The sequence below is a fragment of the Papio anubis genome, chromosome 16, assembly GCF_008728515.1.
Source record: "Papio anubis isolate 15944 chromosome 16, Panubis1.0, whole genome shotgun sequence".
Classification (NCBI taxonomy): Eukaryota; Metazoa; Chordata; class Mammalia; order Primates; family Cercopithecidae; genus Papio; species Papio anubis.
The window spans coordinates 48,978,589-49,005,501 of NC_044991.1; the positions used below are offsets into that span (position 1 = coordinate 48,978,589).

Here is a 26,913-nt window from a genome sequence, read left to right on the forward strand (position 1 = left end):
GTGGTCAGATACCAAGGGCTGGGGATTTTCCCTAAACTGAATTAGCACGATTCTTGCTCAAACTGGATTCTACAGTGACCGACAGGGAAACCCAAAGGTGGGTCTCATCAGAAAGGACTCGGTTTTTGTCAAAGGACAAAGTCTTTTTTAGTTCCCTGTTTTGTTCAAGAAAAAAAAGACATTTTTTTTTTTTTTCCTTTGAGTACAACAAACCCTGTGTGGCAGGTGTCACCGTCTTCATTTTATCAAGCAGAGAAGAGAGGTTCTGAGTCTAACACACCTGCTGTAGGCAACACAGAAAGCACTAGGGGCAGCTGGGAGCTGAGTTCAAACCCTGATCTGTAGACTCCCAGCCTAGGGCTTTTACTCACAGAAGCCCTGGGACTTTATGCCTCGGCCCGCTACTTGTGAGAGGAAGAGGCCTGCGAAGCAATTTATGTGAAAAATCTCTTGGGTTGGAACACTTGGCATTAAATAACAAAACTGCTTTCACAAAATTCTGAAATATGAATTCAGAACTTTCTCTTCCCAACTACACACATTTTTTTCTTCCAAAGCACACACAGCAGAGGAAAATGTAGGGCATGCTCCAGGTATGTAAGTGGTGGGTGATTTGGGGAATAGCATGGTCACCGTGTGGGCAGCCATACTGGCAGAGAACCATTCACCAGGCAGGCAGAGGGAGGGAGTGTGTACGTTGAAAAGTCATTTCTAACTCACAACTGCTGAAAAATGTTATCTTGACTGGCAGTTTTCAGTGAGAAAAATTAAGACATCCAATCAGGTGAGCCACCATGAAGAAATTCCTAATGGCATCATTATGACAGGGGATGGTTTTCCATTGGATTCCTCTAGAGGCCTTTGGGCAGTGGTCTGGAGTTATCAATATTTACTTGCTTGGGGACAGATGCATGAGGCCGAGGTGGAGTGAGGGGATGACCACATAGTTTTTCTTTTTTTATCTCTAGAGAATTCTAATTTTATATTTTCATTTAACCTTTCAGTGTTTCCGTGAAATTGACATTTCCTATTTCACTTCTTGGTTCAGTTTTCAAGATTGCTATTTAAGGAAACTAGGATAATATTCACAGCATTATTCTTTGATAACTGCTACTTACAAGACACAACAAAGAATCAATAGAGGACAAAGGTTTATTCCCAACTGAATGAAATTCAGTTTGACACACACAACTTCATTACATATGAAATTAACTTCGTTACTTGATTTGTCCTAGGTAAAATGCACATATTTAAGGCCTACATCTCCAGTGAATGTCCAAGTGTGCAGGGATTATTACCTGTCCTGTAATAATCTCCTCCACTATTGATTTTAAAGTGAGAGGATTAAACTCTAGGATATGTATGAACTGCTTCATTTGTGACTAAAAAAATCCAAAACCTGCTTAGTAAAATGAGGTAGATGAAGAATGTATATTTGCAAATATTCTCACCACGCCCTGCCTATTCTCTAGGTATTTCATTTGCTTCTATTCCATCCCTCAAACCCAGCTTAAATTCTGCAGTCTCTAATTGAAAATGACATGGCTTCATTATGGCTGTGGTATGGAGTTCTAAATCTAGATAACAGTTTAAATCACATTACTCACCCGCACGATCCATTATACTCAAATTTTCCCTGATTCAATTGCATCGCTAAATCTGTCAAGAGACAAAAATAATTTAGCATCTTGTCTTCCTAGACAAAAAAGACCCTGATGGGGTGATTTTAAACAATAGGTGTCAGATTGCTCCTAGGCCCTGATCCCTCTTTAATACTACAAGGTTCTGCTTGGTCTATTTAAGGCATACTCTCTTTCATGTCGAACTGACCATTTAAGGCATACTCTCTTCCATGTCGAACTGACCGCATGTTTCATTTAAATTAAACATAAAATGTGTTTTCATAAAGACCATGCTAAAGGTCACTTTTAAAAACGGATTCAATATTGGAGTCATACCATTGTTCGATGAGTACTGAGAGCAGAGATATCCAACCTGCTACAGTGGGAGAGGATGGGTCTCAGGATCCCCGGGCAGAGGAACACTGGAGATACCCGGGAGGGTGAACATGAAACTTGATTTAAAAGATTCGAAAATGAGCTAGCTAAGTATCTCATAAAACTCGGTGGCACGCTTCCACGATGGGACGCAGGGGGAATTATTCCAGTGGGGTCTACGCTGGCAGTGCATGGCTTGTGACTTTTCTCTTGCAAGTGAATAAAATATTTTCTTTCTTCCCATCAGCAAAGGAAATGGGCAAACTGATGGATATTTTTTCCTCTTCAAAATGTTGTGTTTAACCTAATATTATAGAATAAAACATAAGCTGGCCTAGTGAATAAACTGTTTAGAGCCATTTAATCCATATTATGAACTCATTGACAACTGAGAACACAAGTTGGCCCCTTTTGAAGTAAGTGAGGTCATCAGGGCCTTGTTACCGGACCCCAGCTAGAAACACTCAGGGATTGTACTGGTACCTATCACGTCACAGTCTAACCTAGCAAGCACTGTGGCGACCCCATGCAGAATGGCGACTCCAGTAGGAGGAGCTTCCGGTCACTGGGGAGGCTCCCTCAGGGCGTGGGAAGTAGTCAACTCACACTCATGCTGAAGGAATGAAAGTCAAAGGACCTTCCACTCAGTCCAGATAGCAGGGAACAAGGTGGACAGGGATTCTTAAACCACAAAATAGATTTAAAAAAATTCTCAAATTGGGAAGCATGGGCAATACTCTTATGTAGCAAAGAATTGAAGGAAAAAAGCGTTTTCTGGTTTTGTTTTATTTCACCAATTGTAAGAACCATGCTGTAGAATTGACCATATACAGTGAATAGGTTTTGTGGCATATTTCCATCTATTTTATTTCTGTTTTGCTACCTCTAATCTTAATACTGTGATCCTAGGCTCTTAAGCAAACCTCAAAAACTTTAAAAATTTGTTTATGCAATTATAAAAATTTACTCTTTTCCTTCCAGAAAAAAAGAAAGTCATTATATATTGGAAACCTGTCTTTGGGTACACTTTGGAGGACCAAGTTATAGATTAGTATCTCTTCAAATACGTAACTCCTTATACACCATTTTAGGGGAGTTTACTCCAAAATATTCTGTACTTCTTTGGTGAAGTGCCACTGCGTCAGTCATATTTGCTGAATGTTCACAGTGGTCAGGGTATTTGCCAAAGGAGAAATGAGTCGCTGTTGCTATACAAAGATACTCAAATTCTTTTCACTTAATTCTGCCTCTGGAAACAAAGATAACAACTTTGATCCAAAAGGAAGACAAATGAGCAATATTTTGGAATACAGGATAATGGTTAGCAAGAATACTCATGGCACTTATGAAAGGAATTAAATTTCAATCACAACACATTATCTTCTACCATTGTTTGCTCTATTTTGGGTTTTTTTTTTAAATTTCTCACCATTATATAAATCCAATAACACATTGCTTTGCCATATGTCTGCTTCCTTTAAAAAATGCCCACAGCCAACTGACGGGAAGTGCTGGCACTATCCTGTCAAAGTGTTCTCATGGAATTTGGGGTCACTGGACATCAGCTCCTACCTGGGGTTTGATAGTTCAGCGAAACCATCTGGCAGCCAGCGTTCCAGAAAATCTGAGGCATGTAATTACTGGAATCGACTCGGCCTCCCTTGGGGTAAATGCGACTCATTTGCCGTTTGTTATAACTGTGTAACTTATTAAGGAAAACAGAAAAAAAGAGTCCTACAGCAGAGAAAAATAAACAACAAAGAGCTACAACAACAAAGGTCTAGGCCAACAACAACAAACGAGTAGACAGCACACAGCAAATTTCACATTTACAAATGATGCTTAAGATCACAGTTCACTGTGTGGATTATAAAAACAGTTTTCATTTGGGCAGATTGTCACAGCTGCCATGGTCTTTCCCACATATCATTTTATTAACTCTACCATCAGAATGATACATTAGCCATTTATCTATTTCAGAGGCTCCTGCCAAACCAACGTGAGTCAACCACTCATTCCACTTGATACATAAGGATACTTGACAAATTCAATTGCATGTGTCTTCAAGTAGCCAAGACCGACTGATTCATTAAAAGAAGACATGTTATAATGAATATTGCGTTCTGTAAAAGAAAAGCAAAGATGGAGTCAGGAACCCTGTCATCAAACCCTCAGCGAAAAACAGCAATAAATAAATACAATTACACCCTGAATCACAAGGCCTTGGAGGCTAATGCTACATTATCATGTTAGTAGCTCTTACTTTCATTGACATCCTGTGGATGGAGACATTTGTCTTTAAAAAAAAAAAAGTGCTGATTTAAATTGGGAGTCATTAGAGAAATTACATGTACCCCAATTGCCACAGTTATCCCTGAAATATGAATTTTTAATGATAATGATGATTATGATGGCTTCTCTAGCCCAGAAATGAAGTTTTTAAATACTTCTTATGTTTTTTTGAAAACCAGCTTTTGATTAAAAGGGGTCTTGTGAATGCACGTGGGAAGAGAAGAGGCTACATGGCCCAGCACTAACAAATCCATAGTCTTTCAGCGCCACCTTGTGGATGAGGTCATGAATGACAATGTAATATCACCCACATACCAAGGTGGCTTCTATGGTGAAACAAAAATAAGGTGAGGTGGAACAGCTCCCATGCCCACGACGACAAATGGCAGCAAGTTAGATACAAGCTTATTAGCACCATAAAAGAAAATCAAGCAAAAAAGGCGATTGCATTTAACCTTTGGTGTTACCTTCTGCCACGTGGAAACCTTGAAACTTTACAGGCTGGGCGTAGTTGATCATTGTGGACAAATATGGATGGATATTAGTGGTAGCACCTACATATTTATAAGATGCCATCCACGCCTGCTCATCTTCTACAGTTACCAGGCCCTACAAGCACAAGGAAGAAAACATATAAGTCGATGACTTCAGTAGGACCCATGGATATGTGCTGCAGATTTCCTTAATAAAGGTAATGGCACACACAAAAATTGAAAGCTAAAGACTTTTTCTTCCTCAATTATATAAAGGATACTTTAAGAGAAGTTAGTGTCTATTGTAGCTCTAAATAATGCAAAAGGAGGTAATCATAAAATATTAAGCTGATCTTAGATTTGTAGGATATTTTTAGATTTTTAAGGGACTTTAAAATATTCAAGAAATTACTGGCCAGGAATGGTGGCTCACGCCTTTAATCCCAGCACTTTGGGAGGCCAGGAGTTCAAGACAAGCCTGGCAAACATGGCAAAACCCCATCTCTACTAAAAATGCCAAAAATTAGCTGGGCGTGGTGGCGTGAGCCTGTAATTCCAGCTACTTGGGAGGCTGAGGCAGGAAAATCGCTTGAACCCGGGAGGCAGAGGTTGTGGTGAGCTGAGATTGTGCCACTGCACTCCAGATCCTGCAACAGAGCAAGACTCCATCTCAAAAAAAAAAAAAAAAAAAAAAAGGAATTACTATATTGGACCTCACAGCAATGCTATGAAATAGATACAGCAGGTATTACTTATATTTTTACAAATTGAGGCACAGCATCAAAAACAGTGACTCTTGAACACTAGCGTGCATCAGAATCACCTGGAAGGCGTTTTAAACTAAAACAGATTCCTGGGCCCCACACTCAGAGTTTCTGCTGAAGTGAGTCGGCAGTGAGGCCAGTCATTGCTGTACCTAGTTCCCAGGTGCTAATGATGCTGCCTCTTTGGTGACTATGTTTCACCGTAGCACTCTAGAATGTAAGCCACATACACACATGGTATATAGTATTTTAAAAAGCACTTAATCTTAAAAGTAATCTAATAACTTGCTGCATAGGACATACTGAAATCGCATTACTTTGCATACAGAAAAAAAAAAACAGATTAGTTTATTTCTTGATAGAAAAAACAACAACAAAACCAACAACAAAAATAATACCTTCAAAAGTGATCAATATTTTTGCTGAGAACTTTGCAAAGCTAAATTTCCTGCATAGAGTGAATCTAGTTGGATATATTCCTTAGTTGCATGATGTAATCCATGAGTTAAAAAATGGTCAGACGACTTGTTTGTCTTAATTGATGACTTAACAATTTGAGTATTCTAAATTATCAAACTGATTTCACCAATAAAAACCTGAAATACTAATCAAGTAACGTAACTTGGTTTTGTTTTTGTTTTTATCATTTTCTTCATGCGTCCTCCTGCTCCCCCGCCAAACAACGGCCATGTCTGTTCCTTCCATGTGTGTTTGATAATAAGAAGAAATACCACCAGTGCTGTGTGCTGGGCACCAGCATGAGTTCTTGCACGCACGGTCTCATTACCGTCTGTGATGCGTAGTGGGGATTAGAGTCCTACCCACTGACCACATGAGAAGATTGACGCCTTGAGAATTAAAATAACTTAGCTAATAAATGGCAATGACCGAATGTCAATCTGTACACTGTTGACTCCAATTATGAATGATGAGATTCTAGAACAAGAGAGTAAAGTACTCACAAATATTTTGGGACAGGTCTGTGACCGTATTTATTCATAATTCTTTCAAATTTAATATTTAGAGGGTGAGAAGATAGGATCTCAACTCCAAATAGCAGAGGACCCCATAGGCAGCAAGGCAGTATTTTCTCAAGCTCTGAAGTATGAGAATGAAGTTATAAGGCAAACTTCTGCCTGTGGCTGTCAGTCTCACTGTTGTAGGATAAACCATAATACTTACTAAATAAGACCACTTTGATCATCATGAAGAACTTCGAAGAGAATAAAAGTGAAAATGTAACTTTATCTTCCCTACAATAAGGCCAATATCTAATAACATCAAGTAATACTCCTAGAAGTTATGCAGTGTAAAATTAATCAGTGATCTTCCAGAATGTCAGTGTACTGGGAATTAAGATTCTCCTATTATGCTACAATATGGATTTGATGACCTATTTGCTCATTTTTATGTTCAAATTCAATATGCTGATGATCATGTCGTTCCACTACAGGAACGAAATCTCTAATTCCAATGAAGAAAACGCCTTACTGGATTAAATACCTACTTTTAGGAAAATCATCTTACTCACCTGCCCTAGTTTTGTGATTTTTATCAGGATTTAATCATTTTATCACCACAATTAATTCCTTCCTTTGAAGATGTTTTAAATTAGATGCATCTGATTTAAAATAGGCAAGGGAATTATTTTGTTACCTTTTTGTTGTTTTCATGTTCAAGGTCATCTGAGGCCTAATTAGAGAAAGGAAATAATTTGTTTACTCCTCTAAAGGGCAAAATTCCAAATTTATTAGCCATACATACATAGATACTTAAATAAGTATAGGTAAACTTGTTATTCTATTTATTTGCTAAGGTGGGGCATTATTGATGAAAAAAAGCCATGGATGGCCTTATGGTTTTATGCACCAGAAGGGCTAATCTTAATGCTCTTTCCCTCATTTGTGGACAGTTTTTACCTACTTAGATGTTTTATTATAATTATTTACTTAGTGCTTTAGTCATGGGGCTTGGGAACAGCAGCATGAAGGGTCACTCTTGAGGAACTCAGCATTCATGTCTGGCTATTTGCTATGGACTGTACACTGGTGCAGCCCCCCACACCGTTCCAAATTCATATACTGAAATCTTCAACCTCACTGTGACGGCATTTGAAGATGGGGCCTTTGGGAGGTAATTTGGTCATGAGGGCCAAGCCGAGAGAGAGCTTGCCTCCTTATTCTCTCTCTACCACGTGAGGACATAACCACGAAGAGGGCCCCCCTCACTAGGAACTGATTGGGTGAAACCTTGGTCTTAGACTTCTCAGACTCCAGAATGGTTACAAATAGTTTTTAGTTGTTTAAGCCAATGGTATTTTTGTGATAGCAGCCCCAACTGACTAAGACACTAAGACAATATTGATGAAGGCTTTAGCAACCATTTTTTTTTTTTTTTTTTTTGAGACAGAGTCTTGCTCTGTTGCCCAGGTTGTAGTGCAGTGGCACAATCTTGGCTCACTGCAACCTCTGCCTTTCGGGTTCAAGCAATTCTCCTGCCTCAGCTTCCTGAGTAGCTGGGATTACAGGCGCATGCCATGGTACCTGGCTAAGTTTTATATTAAACAATACTCTTGAGTCTTAATAGGCATTCAATATTCTCAAAGTAGTCACAATTCCCTGTATTAGAAAAGGTAGGGTGTAAAGGCAATATTCCTTTGGCTTTGCTCATCAGACAGATACTCTCTCCTCTTCCTATCACCAAATGTATCTGCCTACCTGCATCTTCATCCACTGTCTTCACTAACCAGGTGTTCCTGCTCCTGTGAAGGGCCACACCTTCGCACCATAGCGATCCCACCCTCTTCCACCTTCTCAAGGAATTCCAGGCAGTTATCCCCTCTCTTTCCTGCAAAATTAATCTCTTCCTCTCTACTGCACCACTTCCGAGTTTGCAAACACACTCCAGATTCATTCATCCGAAAACAAAAAAACTAAAACAAACAAAAACACTCCCTTGACTCTTCGGGTGCCCTTGGCCACCAGTCCATTTCTTGCTCCCCTTCACAGCAAAACTTCTCAAAATCATAATCTCTAGTCATTCATATCTATGTGATCCAGTGTCACCACCCTGTCTGGCACTCCACTGAAATGTCTCTTTAAGGTTACCAATGACCTCCATGCTAACAACCCAAAGGACACTCTTGAGTCTTCTTAGTCAGTAGCATCTGTTAAATTAAGTTCAGCCTAAAGCTGTCTCTTTACATATTCTAAAGGTTTCTCCATAAACTTTCACATAGTAAACTATACACTGAATGAATGTGTAAACAGGCTGTAACCTACTCATGTGCCAATCACTGAGTTTCAGCCAATCAAAGGTGGCCAACTATTCAACCTCTGTTCAAATAAGACAAATAAGGCTGTAACCAATCCAGCTGCTTCTGTACCTCACTTCTGTTTTCTGTAGGTCACTTTCCTTTTTCCGTCAATAAATCTTCCACCACGTGGCTGCACTGGAGTCTCTCTGAATCTCTTCTGGTTTGGGGCCTGCCCAATTTGGGAATTGTTCTTTGCTTAACTAAACTCTGTTAAATTTAATTTGTCTAAGATTTTTAACATATTCTACAGTCAACCACTCAGTCCTTCTGTTAACACTGCCCTCTTTATTGGTTTTCTTGGTGTCACTGCCTAATTTCCCTCCTACTTCTCTGGCCATATCTTGCTCTTCTTTTCTGGCTCCACCTTTAACTAGGGCTCCACTTGGACCTTCTTTTCCACCTTTCCCTGTGAATCATCTCGGTATTTCCATTGTTTCAAATACGATCTCTTGAACTCCCAACTTGTATCTCTAGCTCAACCTGTCTTCAATATACGCATGATGATGACGCCAGTGATCATGAGGATAATGACAATGATAAAGATGAAAAGGATGATAATATACCAGCAACTAATACCTTTACAGGAGTTACCATGTGCCAGGCACCACGCTAAGCTCTTGACATGTCACAAACCATCCACTCTTCACAGTGACCCCATGAAATAGGTGTTATCGTCTTCACTTTGCAGATGAGGAAACTAAGGTACACAGAGGTTAAGTAACTTACCCAAAGTTAGACAGTTAGGAAATGAACCCAGAGAGAGAGTCAGATGGCAATGCTATATGAACACCTCCCCTTGAATACTTAACAGGCATCTCAAATAGTCATCCCATTTGCAGCTCCTGAGTTCTTTCTCTTTCGGTCTTCCCCATGCCAGTAAATGGTACCACCACCTACCCAGTACCTCAAACAAGGACACTAGAGGGTCATCTCACTTCTTTCTCTCTCATTCCCACATTCCAAATCCATCAGTAGGCTGTCCCATTTCTCAACATGTCTTGAAGCCACTCAGTCCTTTCTGTATCCATCGTCTGGTCTGACCATCGGGGACTCTTGTCTGGCCTAGAGCAGCAGCCTGTCCTCACTGCTTTTCCTGCTTCCACTCTTGTTTCCTCCTAAACTAGTCTCCATATGGCAACCACAGCAATATTTTAACACTTGAATCAGGCTACACTGCCCCCTTTTCTAAACTTTTTCAGTAGTGTCACATTTCACTTAATATTTGAATTCCTCATAATAGCCTCCAAAATCCTACATCACCCAGTTCCCACCTACCTGCCCCATCTCATCTTGTCTCATTCCACTCTCACTCAAGCCACTCTACTCACAGCCCTTGCTGTTGTTATTGTGGTCCTTCCACATGGAAAGTGATTCCTCTATCTCTGTGCATGGCCAATTCCTCTTGACCCTTCACATTCTGGTTTCCTTATTCTTTCTACTTCATTATTCTTCAGCACTCATGTTTATATTCATAATTGCTCTTATCACAAGTTGTAATTATATGGTTATTTGACTACTTGTTTCTTTGTTGTTTCTGATCCCTTTCCCTGAACTACAGGGGGCCATGAGCTGCCTAAGGGCAGAAGGCAAGTGTGTTTTACCCTGTTAGGTCATTACGGCCTAGACTATGCCTGACAAAAGGTAAGTACATGAATAACTATTTCCTTTGGCTGAATATTTGGAAACATTTTTATGCTTACTCTACTTTAGGAGGAAGGTATATAATTAGCAGGACTAGTTCTTGAATGAGGGCTAGACTCAGGATGTTCAGGGGTCATTTTCCTGATGAATTCAAGATTAAACCTTACCCCTGGGATGCTGTCGTTTTCTCCCTCCCCAGCTACAATAACACAATAAATTTTAATATTTAGAGGACACTGGCCAAATGGGTAGTGGTTAACACTGACTCTGACTAATGAGTAATTTACGTTTCCTTTTAAACTTAATATTGTGTATGTGTCAAGTTCTGGTCACCCAGCACAGACTTGTATCCTAAGCAATTTAGAAGGGGAATTATAGGTTACTTTATTCTCTTGTGGTTCTCACATTGCCAAAATTTCATAAATAACAGCTGCTACCTCTTGAGAGTGATGAAAGAAAGGGAACTCTGACCTTCTTGACACTATTTGCAACAGCTTCCTTGTGACCCAAGTCATCAGCAGAAAGTTCATTTCCAAATTTGAATTCGGGGTGAGCTTCCTCCTCTTGGTCAGCTGTGTGAAAGACAAATGGAAAATCCATGAAGCCAAACCACTGCCAAGTAGTCAGACCTTGTTCACAATCTTGGGTAGAACATAAGCACTTTTAGAGAAAAAGGATGCCAAAAGAAAATGGGGACATTTATATATGCAGTATTTTTTCAAGTAAAACTCTCACTAAACTCTTACCTATTCAAGGTCAAGGAGCACATCTTGTCATGTATTATTTCTCCTGCACCTAAAATGTGGTTTGACATGCTTGATGCTTAATAAATTTTTCTTAACTGGATGGCTACTTCTATCCTAGTACACTAATTCTAAAAATGAAAGCCTCAAACACTGCAGGAATATCTGTGACTCACAAAAGGGTGTTTTGATATTTCATGACATCTACAGAAAATAAGAAGATGGAAGAAAAAAAATACATCAGATAATTTTGAAAGAGACTAAAATGTCCACTTGAATGTTATGGGCATAAAGACTTATAGCCTGGAGTGGTAGAGAAAGGAAAGGCCTCAGAAGGATTGTGCTACTCCTGCAAACTATTTGTCAAATTAGCGTAGGTTTCAAAGGCTCAGGGCTCATTTGTCAGGCTCAAGTAGGAGGAGAAATGGAAGTGGGTGCCAAATAAAGCTGGTGTCCTTGGAGCATGGTCTAGTCTGTGAAAGGAAGCACACACACTGTGTTCATTGGTCCAGGAAAGTGACAAGAATGCCAGAATCCACCCAGGATGTTCGTGGGGAAAAAAAAAAGAACTACCTGCTGGAAAATGTACAACATGCTGAGGTGAGATATGGATTCACACAATTACCATTTGTAGTAATTCCCAGACAAAGAATTTGCCTAAAATCTAGCCAGCATCAGGAGAAACCCATAGACCTCAGGATGAGGACAATACAAATCCACATGGTCACACCACAGGGCATGAGGGAACTTTACTGTAAAAACAAATCAAAAAAACCCACTAAAATAATTTCTGAGAATAAACTCATAAAGGAGATGAGCAGACCCATAAGAATGAGAGAGATTTTTTTTAAAGCATGTTTAAAAGTACAAAGGAGAATGAAAGAACAGGAGTAAATGAAAAATGATTTCACTGATTCTGAGATGTACTTTGTTGTATTTTAATATTTCTGATGTTGTAATATGTTCTTCAACTGATGGTTTTTTCCAGTGAATGGAAACTATTTTTTCTTTCTTAGTCATGATAAAACAGTGATATCTTTCAACTGGTGGTATCTGGATTCAGAATTTCCTGATAGACTGTTTTATTTTGTGAAGTATCTCTCCAGGCATAGGAAGAGGGTGAGGGAAAGAAACAGCCACCTTCCTCGTCTGGAGCTAATAATTCTGATGAAGGGATATTCTAGAGGCAGACAATTAAATAAACAAAATCCATACAACAACAATAACAAAAATTGGGTCATTGTAAGGCTTAGGCAGGAAGAAAAGGATTTGAGGAACTGGAATACCTCTTAAAAGAATCTAATCTAGCATCTGTCTTTACTTATAAATGAGGAAATAGATGCAGAGATATGATTTTACTTGTCTGAAATCACAGAGCAAGATAATGGATCTACCTGTCTCCTGAATTCTTAGCACAATTCTTCCAGGACTAGGTTTCCATGACCTACAGTCAGTAACCAAGATTTCAAAACTTCTCAGGTCACTATTAAATTTTCATTTCGTGTATGTCTAGTCTAAACTGCCCATGCAGAAGTAAATGACTTGAAGGCAAGGGACATGCTCCAAACAAGTGGTAGAGACTCAATAACCACTTTAAGAGAATTGTATGAATACATGATCACTTTCTGAGTGTGCATATATGCACAGACACACCTATAACCACATACAATTTTGATATTCCCCACTACTTGTCTCCTATCCTGGGAGCCATGTGTCCTTCTGAATCTAAATCCAGCCTAATGCCTGGGCACCTGTTTTCACTGACTGAAAGCCTTTTCTATTTTCTACAGCCTCCAGGCAGGCCTCCCCTCTTGAACTATGCTTGGTTTCCCCTTGCCTGCTATGCTGATGTATTTAAATTAGAGACTCTAGTCACACATACATAGTAGATTCATACAGTGGTACTAAGGTAATTACAGCCAACTGGTTGACCAGAACCAAAACCAAGTGTTACTGAGGCAACCTAAGAATCACATACATAACAGGTGTAACAGGAGCCTTGTGCCATTTAGGTGGATGATTCTGTCCTTAGGTACTTTCCTACTGGTATACTAAATCATGTGGTTATTTCTGTTAAAACTTAACCCAAATCTCAAGTATATTTTGGAATAGCATGGGAGTCACTGGAGGCAAATCTTTTTCTGCCTGGAGGAATAATTACCATATGTATGTAGATGGTGGGAAAGCACCTTTAATAATACATGAAGTCATACTGATGCTCATTTTACATGACTGTGTGTGTTTAGGAACCAACACATCTTTGACTTTCATTCGTTCTATTATTTCTCCTTTCTAAAAAAGTATTTTTGCATATCTATGTTTTTACCATATTCCTGTAAATTGAAAGGGCAGTACTGTAAGGTACAAAAAGTCTTGACCCTGGAATCAGGTAGCTCCGGGATTGAATCTTAGTGCTATCACTTGCCCGCTGTGGGATCATGTGCAAAATATGTTACCTCTCTAAGCTTTAGTCCCCTCATCTGAAAAATTGGTGTAATAATACCCATTTCAGAGGCAGAGCTTGCAATGAGCTGAGATCGCGCCACTGCACTCCAGCCTGGGCAACAGAGTGAGACTCTGTCTCAAAACAAACACACAAACAAACAAAATAATAGTAATACCCATTTCATCAGGCTGTATACAGATTAGATAAGGCTGTAATGTAAAATGCCTGGTCCACTGTTGGTACAACGATGGTAGTTAATTATTATTAACATTGTTTTCTTGTTAATGTATTCTATTATTTCTACAGTGTGTTTTACTGGATTATTGTATCAGTAATGCCTTACATATTTTAATTACCATCTATGAAATTTAAATTAAAGGAACAGGTTTTACTGAATAGTCATCTTTTTTGCATCTTAGGAGTATTTTCTTGATCGTTTGAAATATATTTCTGTCAATATATTTTTTTTAAATCTTGTTTAGGTTTATTATTTGCAAAAAATGTGAAAAATACAGTCGGCATCATGGCTGACTATATTTTCCAAAGACAGCTGCCATAACATCTGCCTTCCTCTGTGCTCTTATGCAACGTGACCTTGTCACTCATTCACCCTCTTGAACTTGGGCTGGCCCTGAGACTGCTTTGATGAATAAAACATAGAGGAAATGATACTGCACCAGTTCCAGGCCTAGCTCTTAAATAATTTAGCAGCTTCTGCTTCCTGCCTCTTGGGACACTGGCTCTTAGATGTTCCATCTGGGGAACTTAGCCATTGTGCTGTGAGAAGCCCAAACCACAGAGAGAGGCCACGGGGGTACTATGGTCAGTAAGGCCTCGCTGAGCTCCCAGCGTTCAGCCAGCATCCATCGCCGGCATGTGAGCGAGCCGTCCTGGATAACCCGTCCAAGGGAACCAGTCAGCCCCAGATGTCATCTGCCGACAAAAGCATGAGAAACTCAAGGGAGAACCACCAACCTGAGCCCAGATGATCCACAGAATTATGACAGAAAATGATAAGGTATTGTTATAAGCCCCTAAATTTGGGGAAGGTTTATTGCATAGAAACAGACGACCATAATAACAAATATCAACTGAGTTGTATCAGATATCTTTAGCCCCCTAGACCCTCCCTGCCACATAAAACAAATGAAAGTACAGTCATTACGACTTTTCTCTAGGAGTAATGTCAAACCCAAGGACTGGACACGCAACTGAATCACTTATAAAGTCTGTTCCACAGTCAGGAGTCTTTATTAAGGAGTCTTGAATAAGGTTAGTTAATTCTTTCAGCTTTCGGATTTTTAACTCTACATCTAACCTTCCTAAAAGAGAGAGTCCTTTGATGGATCTGGGCAACGTAAACTGAAAAGCTTCTGGTGTTCACCATTCTAGATGCCATTAAGAACACTCACAATTATGGGAAGAGGTAAAAATATCAACGTTCATAGGAGTTTGGGAGACTCCCATGGATGACGTTGAGAGGTTCAAGACTTCAGTGGAGGAAGTCACGGCAAAGGTGGTAGAAAGAGTAAGAGAACTAGAATTTGAAAAGGAGCCTGAACATGGGGCTGAATTGCTGCAATTTCATGATAAAACTTAAACAGATGAGGAGTTGTTTCTTATGAATGAGCAAAGGTGGTTTCTTGAGATGGAATCTACTCCAGGTAAAGATACCATGAGCATTGTTGAAATGACAACAAAGGATGTAAAATATTACATAAACCTAGTTGAGAAGGCATCACAGCAAGGTTTGAGAGGATTGGCTTCAATTTTGAAAGAAGCGCTGCTCTGGGTAAAGTGTCATCAAATGGCAGTGCATGCTACAGAGAAATCTTTTGTGAAAGGAAGGGTCAATTGATGCAGCAAACTTCATTGTTGTCTTATTTTAAACAATTACCACGGCCACCTCAATCTTTGGCAACTACCTCACTGTTCACTCAAGGCAAGACACTCCACAAAAAGATTTCAATTTGATGCAGGTTTAGATAATAGCATTTTTTAGCAATAGATATTTTTTAATTAAGTTACATTTTTGGACATGATGCTATTATTGAACACTTAATAGCCTATAGTACAGTGTAAATATAATTTCTGTATGCACTGGAAAACAAAAATTCCTGTGAATCACTTTTTTGCAATATTTACCTCATTGTAGGGGTCTAGAACTCAATCTGCAATATTTCTAAGGTATGCCTGTATAAAAATCCAAAGCATTGTATAACCAACGCAAGTCCTCGTCATTTTGTTCATCAATTCTCATGATATATAACGAACAAATAATTCTCTAAAATCACCCCGAAACTCTCAAATGACCCATTTACATCTGAACATTATGATTGCTGCTATGTGATCAAAGTAAAAGAGAAGGTAGTAGCACATATTCAAATATTTTAAGCAAGACTGCCTTCCTAAAATTATCTAGCTTCACAGAGATAATTCTGGTGAGCTGGTTATTTGAAGGAATTTGAACTTGAAATTTTAATACCAGCTTTGGATTTCTAGTTCACTTTGTGCAGACAAACCAGTTATTTGCCTGAGGGTCTCTTAAATTACTTGCCTCTCTACTATCATCATTAACAAGACTGAAGTTCATGCTTTTGTCTATAGAAAGGGATTGCAAAATATTCTTTATATTGTTTCCTCTGCCTACTACAGCAAGTGCTCAAGGATTCTCTGGCTATGAATTTCTGCTGAATAGCTGAATGACCAATAGGAAGGGAGATGACAAGGCCATTAAAATTTAGTCGTCAGAAAAAATTGGAAGTATTTGGCAAAATACCAAGAACACCAAAATATTACTATTAAGAATTAAAACAGCATTATTATATAAAAGGGTCTTCTGAAAGAAATTCCTGGTTTTCTTACTCATGTATTTTTGAAACAGGGCCTCAGTCTGTTGCCCAGGCTAGAGTGCAGTGGTGCAATTACAGCTCACTGCAGCCTTGAACTTCTGGGCTCAAAGGATCCTAATGCCTCAGCCTCTCCAGTAGCTGGGACTACAGACACAGGCCACCACGCTTGGCTAATTTTTTATTTTTTGTAGAGATGGGGTCTCATCTCTATGAAAATGTTGCCCAGGCTGGTCTTGAACTCCTGGGCTCAAGCAATCCTCCCACCTCGGCCTCCCCAAGTGCTGGGATTATGGGCTTGAACCACTGTGTCCAGCCTGGTTTTCTTATTTAAAAAGTATTTTTGAAGCATGTAACTTAAAATAAAAGCAAACAGCTCACCACTTTCGATCTCCTCTTCATTATCATCCTCTAAGATGTTTGCTGGGGAGGCAGATTCTCCAGCTTCCATCATGCTTCTCAAAGCTTCCAGCTGTTCTGTTAGCAAAAACATGCAAAGAGATGGTGACAGATGCTAGGTGACATACAAACCCTAAGCCTTCAGATCGACACTGAGAAAGAGGACATGAAAAGGCAGAGGAAACAGAATGTTCAGGCACCAAGTGCGCCATGTTCCTAAGGTTCAGCAGTGATCTCTCTCTCGCCCATTCCTGGTGGTCTTGACCTTGTAAGAAACCTTAACAACCACCTTATACACACATGATGAAGAATTGCGGGGTCATGGGTGAAATGACCAAAATTCTGGTCACCAAGTTTGAGAGGAGGTTCAGTCCTTGTAAAGAATTTAAGGCTAAATAACAAAAGTCTGTAATTTGGAGAATCTGGCACAGACCAAGGTTTATGAACAGTCATGGGGAATTGACAGAAAATAGGCAGGTTGGCAACAAAACCTCAGGAAAAAAATATTTGCAACGGATTTAACTGGGATTATATCGTACTATGCAAAATAAGACTAATATTTTTCTATAAGTCAGAAAGATAAAGGTAAATGAAATAATAAAAATGGGAAAACATGTAGGGACAAACCACAAATCATAATATGCAAAAAACTAGTTATTAAAGACACACAAATAACAAAACCCCTAAGGTACCACTTTTTTTCTATGAGTTGGACACACATTTAAAAATGGCCAACAGCCAGCATTAAGGATATGGGTGGGAAACAGGCACTCTCATATATGACTGGTGAAGAGTCTAAGTTGGTAGAACTTTCCTAAAAGAAAGCATAACAAACTATATCACAATATAAAATATGTATATGCTTTGGGTGAATAACTCTAATCGCACCAATTGATTTCAAGGAGAGGGTTGCACAAACATACAAAATAACATTCAAGCATGTTTATAGTAGTGAAAATCCATCAACTTCGGACTGGTTACATCATGCTATAATAAATGCATACAATTCTATGTAATAGATATTAAATTCTATATAGTGTTTCATACATTAGGATTAAAGTTAGTATGTAGATTTATATCCTGCTGATGTAAGTATACTTACCTGGTTAAATTTTAAAAATTAAAAATCAGTACCATTAATATGATCTCAATTATGTTAAAAATGTAGGTATATACCTAGACATGTACATTATGTACATGTGTCTATAGTATATGAATATGTGTATAATACATGTTAGTGCTGTTACTTTCTTATACTTTTCATTGTCTTGATTTTTCTATGGCAGTATTGCTTTTGTAATAAAATAAACTGCCATTAACATAATTTAAAATTTTTCATTTAGAATACTTGGGGGGAAAATGCAGTGCAACCATGCCAATATTTGATACCATTAATTCACTGAACTAAGATATACTCTGGAAGAAAATATTTTCAAGGAAATCATCCTGGGAGAATAAAAGGAAACATGACTATATAAAATCATTTGTCTCTAGATCTCTCTATTCACATATACACAGTCACATACTCTTATGTACCTAGTATCCCTAGATATGTTTGGAGCACAGGGGCAAACTGAAAAGGGAAACTTATGAGGACTTTAGAGTGTGTAATATTATAAAATGCTGGTTCCTTGTATCTTGAGAAATTCTAAAATGCTTCTACTTTCCTCTCATTTTTCCTTGGGCCCCCTCCAAATTCTGACATATGAATATATAAATATGCTTTTCCTACTGCATGAATTAATTGATGTGGAAATTAAACTTAAATGGAAATGTGGCAAGCTTGCTCTGAAAAGTACCTGTAACATCACCCCTACATCCTTCCCCCCAAAATTAGTGGTTTTAAAATAAATTGAATTCTAAACAGCTGAAATGTCCATACGTGTTATACTTGCTTCCATTATATATGTGTGTATTTCACTTACTTTTTTCAACTTCAGGTTTCAGCCGCTTGTTTTTTATGAGTATTTTTCTTTTGAGGTCATTGGGGGATGGCAAAGGTCTGCCTGGTTCAAGCTAGAGAGAAACAGAAAGAGCTGAATTAAGGAAGGCCTGTGCTTCTCCATTCTCCTTCCCAGCCCAGGAGGAGCCTGGGAGGCCTGGGAGTGATGCAACCCAACACCCACTAGATGGCAGGCGGCACAGCCTTCCGTTTTCACTCCCCAACCCAAGTTAGCACACTCATTCAGCTTTCCCTTAGACCAGTGCTGCAAACTTGAAATCCACAGTTTCCAGAGGTGTGCAGAGCTGCTCCAACCTCCCCAGTGGAGCAGGGGTCTGGCCCAGGATGTGCGGGGGAGGGGTTCCTGCTCCCCTGAGGGCCTTGCACCTTTTAAGTATCTGGTAAAGTGCAAGGGATGATTGACGGCTGGGGTCAGAATTGGCTTTCCCAAGTTAGAGGCCCCCCAAATCCTCCCAAGGGTCAGGCTGTATAGTAAACCTGTCTGCTCAGTAGGCTGACCCAACCCTCAACACTTGAGATTGTGGTTTAGTGGGTTTGATAAGGGAATCAAGAACAGAGTTGTTCCAATTCCTGGAATCTGAACTTGACTACAGCATCATTTGCTTAGATTCATATATGCAAAGGAGATGTCCCTGCATGCTGTCACCTCTGATCTACAGAACCGTCCTGTATCTAGTCATCCATTTCCCATTCCTCCACCCATCTCTCTATATGCCCACCCACCCATCCATTCATTTTTAAAACTTGCTTTTATACTACTTATTATATGTAAGGCACTGTGCACTCATATGTCTGTCTTGCCTCCAATAAAACCCTTTGTTGAAATGCTGTTTCCTTCCAGCAGCCTGGTATAAGGAAGATCACTGGCCCATTCCCCAGTGACCTCTCTTGTACCAGGACACCTCCAACAAATAAAGCATCATAGACCACCTTCTTTTCTAGTTATGTGTTCACGTTTGTGTCCTCCTCCCACTCCCAAGGTTGAAAGCTCTTTAGCTCCAGGAGCAGGTCTTATTCCCATTTATATTACCTATGCTTCCCAAAACACCTGTCCTGTATTCAAAGGAGAACAGGGTCTAGAGGCAGGGAACATAAGGCCTATTCATGCTGACTTCCTAGAACTAAATCAAATGGAAACACTTCAGCTACGATGGGAAATATCCTCTCCATTTACATGGGATGTACACTGAGTAAATGACTTTATAACTTTACTTCATCCTATTCACTTACATAGGGCAGACACCAAGTAACCAATGGAAACTTCTAGAGGGTATTTAAACCCCAGAAAATTCTGTAACGGGGCTCTTGAGCCCCTCTGCTCAGGCCCCTCCCACCCTGTGGAGTGTACTTTCATTTTCAATAAATCTCTGCTTTTGTTGCTTCATTCTTTCCTTGCTTTGTTTGTGCATTTTGCCCAATTCTTTGTTCAAGATGCCAAGAACCTGGACACCCTTCAGCGGGAAAGAATATGTGCACATCACTTCACTAAGAATACAGTGATCTTTCCACAAAAGCAATCACCTTAACCCAATCAGGAAAATAAACAGAGGGCCTAGGTAAAAATAAATAAATAAAATAAATCAGAGCTGTTTCTTGTTTGGGTTCCCTTAGAAACAGCCTCAGAGAAAAGTATTATTGCACCAGGTCATCTACTTGGAAGGAAACTCCAACAGAGGTGTGGGGAAATGAGAAAAAGAAGACAGGCGGCCCATCAAGGGTATGTTACCAAGCAAGTTATCACTGCAGCCACCTGGAGCACGATTCTGCTGGGAAACCCTGCGAGGCAGAGAAGGGCAGGTGCTCAGGGTTATCCCACCTCAGGAAGGATGAAGCATGGGAGAGGGATAATTCCCTGGCACTGCTGGTCTATCTTTCATGTGTGGCAGAGCAGGCTCCAGTGACCAGAGCTCACTCTCAGGCAAGAAGCTGTGGATGTTGGCAGTGGAAAGTCAGGCCAGTGTTCAGGGAAACAGGAGGCACTGTAAGGATATGGGCAGGTCACCTGCAGCAACTGCTTCTGCAAGTTCAAGAGAAGAAGGAAGGGGGGCAAAGGATACAGATATCCTTGTCTCTCACATTTTTTTTCAGTTCCCATAGACACACTTCTGAAAAGAACCTCATTGTTAAACCACCTAAAGTGTTTACATGCAGTACATAGCACCTTCCTGCTGTCACTTGCTGTGATGTTCTTATGCCACTACCTCAAGCTACCAGGTTTGAGCCCATCAGGTGCTGCTTGTCAATAGCAGTTCTTTCTACTTTGATTTCATTAGCTGCCTTGGAGCTCATAACATCTTGTGACTGTGGATCTTAATCTCTTGGAGGTCATGGATCCTTATAAAAATGTGATTAACTCTCTAGAATGAGTATATACAAAAAAATTGCATGCAATTAGAATGAATTCATAGATCTCATAAAGCCTGTCTATGGAGCACAGGTTAATGTTCTTCGCTTTATGAAGAAATTAGCAGGTGTAAAATGAAGTTCAAAAATGCATGTGTAACATTGCCCAATGATTTATTTTGGAGTTAGGAATGTGAACTTCAGGATGCCATGACATCAATTCAGGGCACTTTCCACAGCATCAGGCTCCCATGGGTTCTGAATCCTGGGTGCATAGACAGTTCACCTGGAGGGCTTTTAAAACACCATGCTCAGGCCTGACCCTGCATCAATTCAACCAGTCTCCGAGTGGGGCCCTGGCACAGGTGTTTTTAACAGTTTTGCAGGTGATTCCAACATGTAACTGAAGTTGAGAATGACTGACCTGAATCTGGACTCTTGGCCTGGGTGCTTTATGAAATTTTAAGACTGAGATCTGAAAAACCATAAGACCCAAAGATCCTCCAAATTAAATTGAACCAGATGTTTATTTTGTGTCTCTTTACATCCCTCTGAAGCATGATGTAAGTTTTCTGTACCAAAGAATTTAAATAAATATGAAGATCTTTAGCATTAGTCCTCCAGTACTACTTGACCCCTCAGAAATTTTCAAAACAAATCCATTCATGCTAGAAATATGGTTTGCTAAAAATACATACTGGATGTGATTCAAGCGCTTGTTTCAACAGGAGATCCCCAAATAGATCTTCGCAATATTTGGACATCTTGTACTGTTGATATTTGCTGGAGAGAAAAAAAAGTGGCATTTGTAAATTCAAACACCCATTAACCGTCCAAGAATAAAAAGCACCCATTCCTAGGCAATTAAGATTCTCACTTGGCAAAATGCACGATTGTCCTCTTAATGCTAATGTGAGATGTACCAAAAACTTTAACTGGTATAATTTTAAAAGACGGAGAAGGAGATTCTGTTCCAAAACTAAGAGCTGGAAAGAAGAATAAAAAATGTCTTTCAAGTTAATCAAATCTGATTTCAAATATACTGCCACATCTTCCAACTCAATGGAACTTTAAGTAAGGTGTCCCAATCTCTGAACTTTTGTTCGGAACAAGTATTTCTGAAACACATGAAAATGATTTGGTTTGGTGGGGGCAAGACTGGTTTTTTTATGGTTTTTTTTTTTTTTTTTTAATGTTTTTTGCTTTGCGTAAGAGTAGGTGTCCTTGCTGGAGGATTATTTGAACTCGGTACTTCAGAAAACAAACTACTCAGCTATTTAAAAAGATGTAGAGCAGAAGTGGGCATTAGGGGTTAGGAAACAATACCACACAGAGACTTGAGGCAGAATGGATCATTATACCTGCAGTGATTTTCAAAGGAGAGAATTACAGGATATTCTGATGTGACAAATGCAGTTTCCTTGATGGCTTGAATTACATCCTTTAAAGACAAAAAAAAAAAATGTTAATGAGAGAAAACAGCAAAAAAATTAAGGCACCTAACACTATTCAGAGACTATTAATTGAGTCTTTCAGAAAGTCAGTTCCAGCAATTCAGACCTGGAGTCCCCATCTATCTCAATACCTCTACAGGTTGAGTTCCCTGTGGTTACAGCCACGGTGTAGTTAATGGTTAATGACAATTTTTAAGCTATCTTTTACTTCTCCAGAATTATGGTGCTATTAACTTACAAGAGATTTCACCTAAGTGGCATGCCAGTTTCCGGCTTGTTAATCTGCCAAGCCAGGAGTTCAGAGTCCACCTTTCTTCTTGAGGAGCAGGTGATCTCTGGCACAGAGGCTCTCACTCCAGACCACTGTATGATTCCTCCCCACCTCGTGCAGAAAACTGTGGGCAGTAACCTAAGGACTGTTGGAGGCTTCTACTGACTTTCCTCTGTGTTTGGAAATCAGTCTTGGGCTATACTTCATTAACTTGATGTAGATCTCTGTGTATTCATGTGACATTTACAGTATCCCTTGTTTCCTATTAGCCTGGTTACAAGGTCGGGGGAAGGGGTTCTGGTTGGTCAGACAACATGTAAATGAATCAGTAAAGTGTTCTGGACCCCCCATCTGTAACGCAGAGCTTAATTACAGAAAACAACATTTGAAGGAGCTAAACATAATCTTCCCTTTTCACTATTCTCCATGAAATAGGAGAGGCTTTAAGAGACAGTTGGCCCTGCCTCTGCTTAGCTTGAGAAAGGAAGGCTTCAAATCAGCACTTCTACAACCAGAGCATTGTATTTGGTAAAAATCCCCAAATTCTTAGTGGTTTGTAGCTAATCACAGGGCAAATCTCGTCATTCAGTTAATCAGAAAAATATTTCACAATAGTTATCTAGGCAAATCCATTTGACATGATAAGGCCCGAGGTTAGATAATCTTGAAATATTTTATTGAGGCATTCCTTATGGTAGTCATTTAGTTATTCTTCCTGGCTGTGCAGATTCATGGCTTCCCACTTGAATATACTCTTGGTACATATCAGGAAATATTATCTTGAATTCATTGCTGGTCAAAACTCTCCAACATCTTGGCTAAGAGAAATACTATGCATAGCATCTAGACATCTGTGTGTGTGTGTGTGTGTGTGTGTGTGTGTGTGTTTTGAGATAGAGTCTCTCTCTGTTGCTGAGGCTGGAGAGCAATGGCATGATCTGGGCTCACTGCAACCTCCGCCTCCCGGGTTCAAGCAATTCTCCTGCCTCCGCCTCAGCTGGGATTACAGGTGCTCGCCACCACACCAGCTAATTTTTGTATTTTTAGTAGAGACTGGGTTTTACCATGTTGGCCAGGCTGATCTCAAACTCCTGATGTCAAGTGATCCACCTGCCTCCACCACCCAAAGTGGTGAGATTACAGGCGTGAGCCACCATGCCCAGTGGCACCTGTGTTGTTGAAAATACCCATGGTGCTGTTTCACATGTAGGTGGAGTTGAGAACTGCTGCTCCTGGTGTTGTAATATCTATCCTGAGTTACACCAAACTGACAGACAGCTGTAGCTGACATTCGCCAACCACAGAATTTCATTCTTTTGATTTGTCTAACCTCATTATCTTATTCTCTTATTATTTTATTTATTTATTGAGATGGAGTTTCGCTCTTGTTGCCCAGGCTAGAATGCAACGGTGCAATCTTGGCTCACTGCAACCTCCACCTCTCAGGTTCAAGCGATTCTCTTGCCTCAGCCTCCCGAGTAGCTGGGATTACAGACATGCATCACCATGACTGGCTAATTTTGCATTTTTGTTAGAGACAGGGTTTCTCCATGTTGGTCAGGCTGGTCTCCAACTCCCGACCTCAGGTGATCTGCCCACCTCAGCTTCCCAAAGTGCTGGGATTACAGGCGTGAGCCACCACACCCAGCCTGTCCTATTTGTATAGGCCCTATTTACCGTCTATTTTATTCCTGTATTCTATTTATTTTTTTCTGCCACCTTGAAGTCCTTTAGGAATAATGCAAAGTAAATAAGCAAATAAGTACATAACAAAAGGAGACACTGTTTTTAAGGTAAGTAAAACTAGGTAAACTCTGCCAGAGAAACCTTGTTACATAACACAGTCACCATTTGAAAGCAGGAAAAGTATCATGAAGGGGACATTCAGTGGAAAAGATCTTTGTCTTGACTTTTTCCTCAAGACTGAAAGAAGACAATATGAAGGTACAATGCTTGAGAAAATGAATCATTTGTTTTCTCTTCTCCATCTCCCTATTTCCTGCATTTTTACAGAGTTTGGAAAAGTCTGTGTAATTATTTTAAAAGTTACCTTAAAAAGGATATCTGTACACATTGCTTTTCCATGAGTTATTATTGGTTCTTGGTCTTCACCTTTTCCATCCCAGCAGTCAAGTTCAACACATCTAGGGACATAGTGAAGTTACAATATTGAAACTTTACAATAAAATAGTGTGTATATAAATTAAAAGAAAGACATAAAAATAAGTTGTTTTCTTACAGAACAGAAAATTGAATAAGTAACCTGATTATTTCATGGCATATACAGGTAAAAACTACATTATACTCCTCATCTGGTTGGTATTATCAAAAAGAGATTGTCTGAGTGAGATTAAGAGACTTAAGAAATATAACAAGCATCATGGTTCTGGATGAAATCCTACTTGTGACAAAGCTGCAATAAGGGACAATTTGGGGGCCAGGCGTGGTGAGGCCGAGGCGGGCGGATCACTTGAGGTCAGGAGTTGGAGACCAGCCTGGCCAACACGGCAAAACCCTATCTCTACTAAAAATACAAAAATTAGCCAGGTGTGATGGCTACTTGGGAGGCTATAATCCCAGCTACCTGGGAGGCTGAGGCATGAGAATTTCTTGAACCCAGGAGGGGAGGTTCCAGTGAGCCGACATCACGCCACTGCACTCCAGCCTGGGCAACAAAGTAAGACTCTGCCTCAATTTAAAAAAAAAAAAAAAAAAAAAAGACAATTTGGTTGGGGACAACTGGGGAAATATGAATGTGGGCTGGATTTTTGATAACATCAAAATTACTTTTAATTTTGATAGGCTGGATGATGTTACTTTGGCCATTCCAGAAAATGTTTAGTGATTCATACTCAAGTATTCAGAGGAAGTATGCAAATGGAAGTAGTAACACAGTTAATTTCTTTCAACGTATTTCCATATCCAAAAAAATAGTGAGTTAAAAGAGAATATTATTTAATTGATAACCAAGAAAAAAAATCATAATGTAACTACATTTCTTATGTTTCACTTTCATTATTTTTGCCATATTTTAAACCTGAAATATTTGTCAGTTTCTATAAAACAAAAACTATTTTCAATAATTTCTATTCTCAGAAAACTAAATTTTTAAATTTTACATCAAATAAAGCTAATTTACAAATGCCTATAATCAATGGCCAGTTAGCTCAATTGGTTAGAGCATGGCGCTAATAACAAATACCTATAATCAACAGAAAACTCAACATGACTTCTTACAATATGCATGTTTTCTTTTTTGTGGTTTTGGGGGCATATTTTAAATTTACAGTAAAGAAAAGTCTTTTTACAGTAAAGTCTTTTGGATGACTGTAGATCTTATGAGGCTGGATCTTACAGGTTTTGCAAATGAACCAGACATGATGTGAAAGAATAAAACAAGTTCAACATGAGCCCAGTGGTTTTTCTGGAAGAGATATTGCCCTTTTCTCAAGGTTAAATGACCATGATAATCCATTAAAGGGAATAAACAAATGTCCTTTTCATCCTGATTACTATTTCCTATTTTTCAGAGAAAAGTAAATTAAACTAAAGGGCATCACACACAAAAAACAAATTGCCATCTTAGTTCCTCACCTGCAACCAGCCAGGAGAACCTGTCTGTACATTTCTACCGAAGACTTCCCGCCGAACTGTCTGCCAGTCAGATAAGTGTTATGGGAAGAACTGATGAAGTAGTGAGCCAGAGGATGGTCCATTTCTTGGTAAAGTTCTAAACGATCTAGGAAGACTGGGGCGTTTTCATCTGACATCAGATATCTGCAAAACCCATCACTTGATATAAGGCCTAGGGGAAAAAGAACATCTTAGTAGCACTTGTAGCTCTGAAGATGCACATCTCATGTTTTATTCGTGGAAGTTGAGGCAGCTTAAATTATAAGGGTAAAAACTTCTTCATAGTCTCTTTCCCAAGAACCTTCATCTGTCAGAACTTGAATGAAATA

General features: G+C 39.4%; 1 protein-coding gene across 19 annotated transcripts in view; it reads right to left on the bottom strand.

The window, feature by feature from the left end:
- Window positions 1-26,913, bottom strand: part of PLCB4 (phospholipase C beta 4) — a 419,746-nt gene that overhangs the window by 73,861 nt on the left and 318,972 nt on the right. For 14 of the 19 annotated variants that reach the window (XM_021921225.1, XM_009216537.3, XM_017945009.3 and 11 more), the window contains 12 exons: window positions 26,546-26,756; window positions 25,002-25,095; window positions 22,588-22,667; window positions 21,925-22,009; window positions 18,846-18,936; window positions 16,903-16,998; window positions 10,955-11,055; window positions 7,183-7,218; window positions 4,757-4,898; window positions 4,036-4,120; window positions 3,570-3,694; window positions 1,608-1,659 (listed from right to left, as the gene is read on the bottom strand). In XM_021921225.1, the coding sequence (XP_021776917.1) occupies window positions 1,608-1,659; window positions 3,570-3,694; window positions 4,036-4,120; window positions 4,757-4,898; window positions 7,183-7,218; window positions 10,955-11,055; window positions 16,903-16,998; window positions 18,846-18,936; window positions 21,925-22,009; window positions 22,588-22,667; window positions 25,002-25,095; window positions 26,546-26,756 (1,198 nt within the window). The remainder of the gene's footprint in view (window positions 1-1,607; window positions 1,660-3,569; window positions 3,695-4,035; window positions 4,121-4,756; window positions 4,899-7,182; window positions 7,219-10,954; window positions 11,056-16,902; window positions 16,999-18,845; window positions 18,937-21,924; window positions 22,010-22,587; window positions 22,668-25,001; window positions 25,096-26,545; window positions 26,757-26,913) is intronic. The other 5 variants (XM_021921227.1, XM_021921224.1, XM_009216540.3 and 2 more) reach the window with 1 other exon arrangement.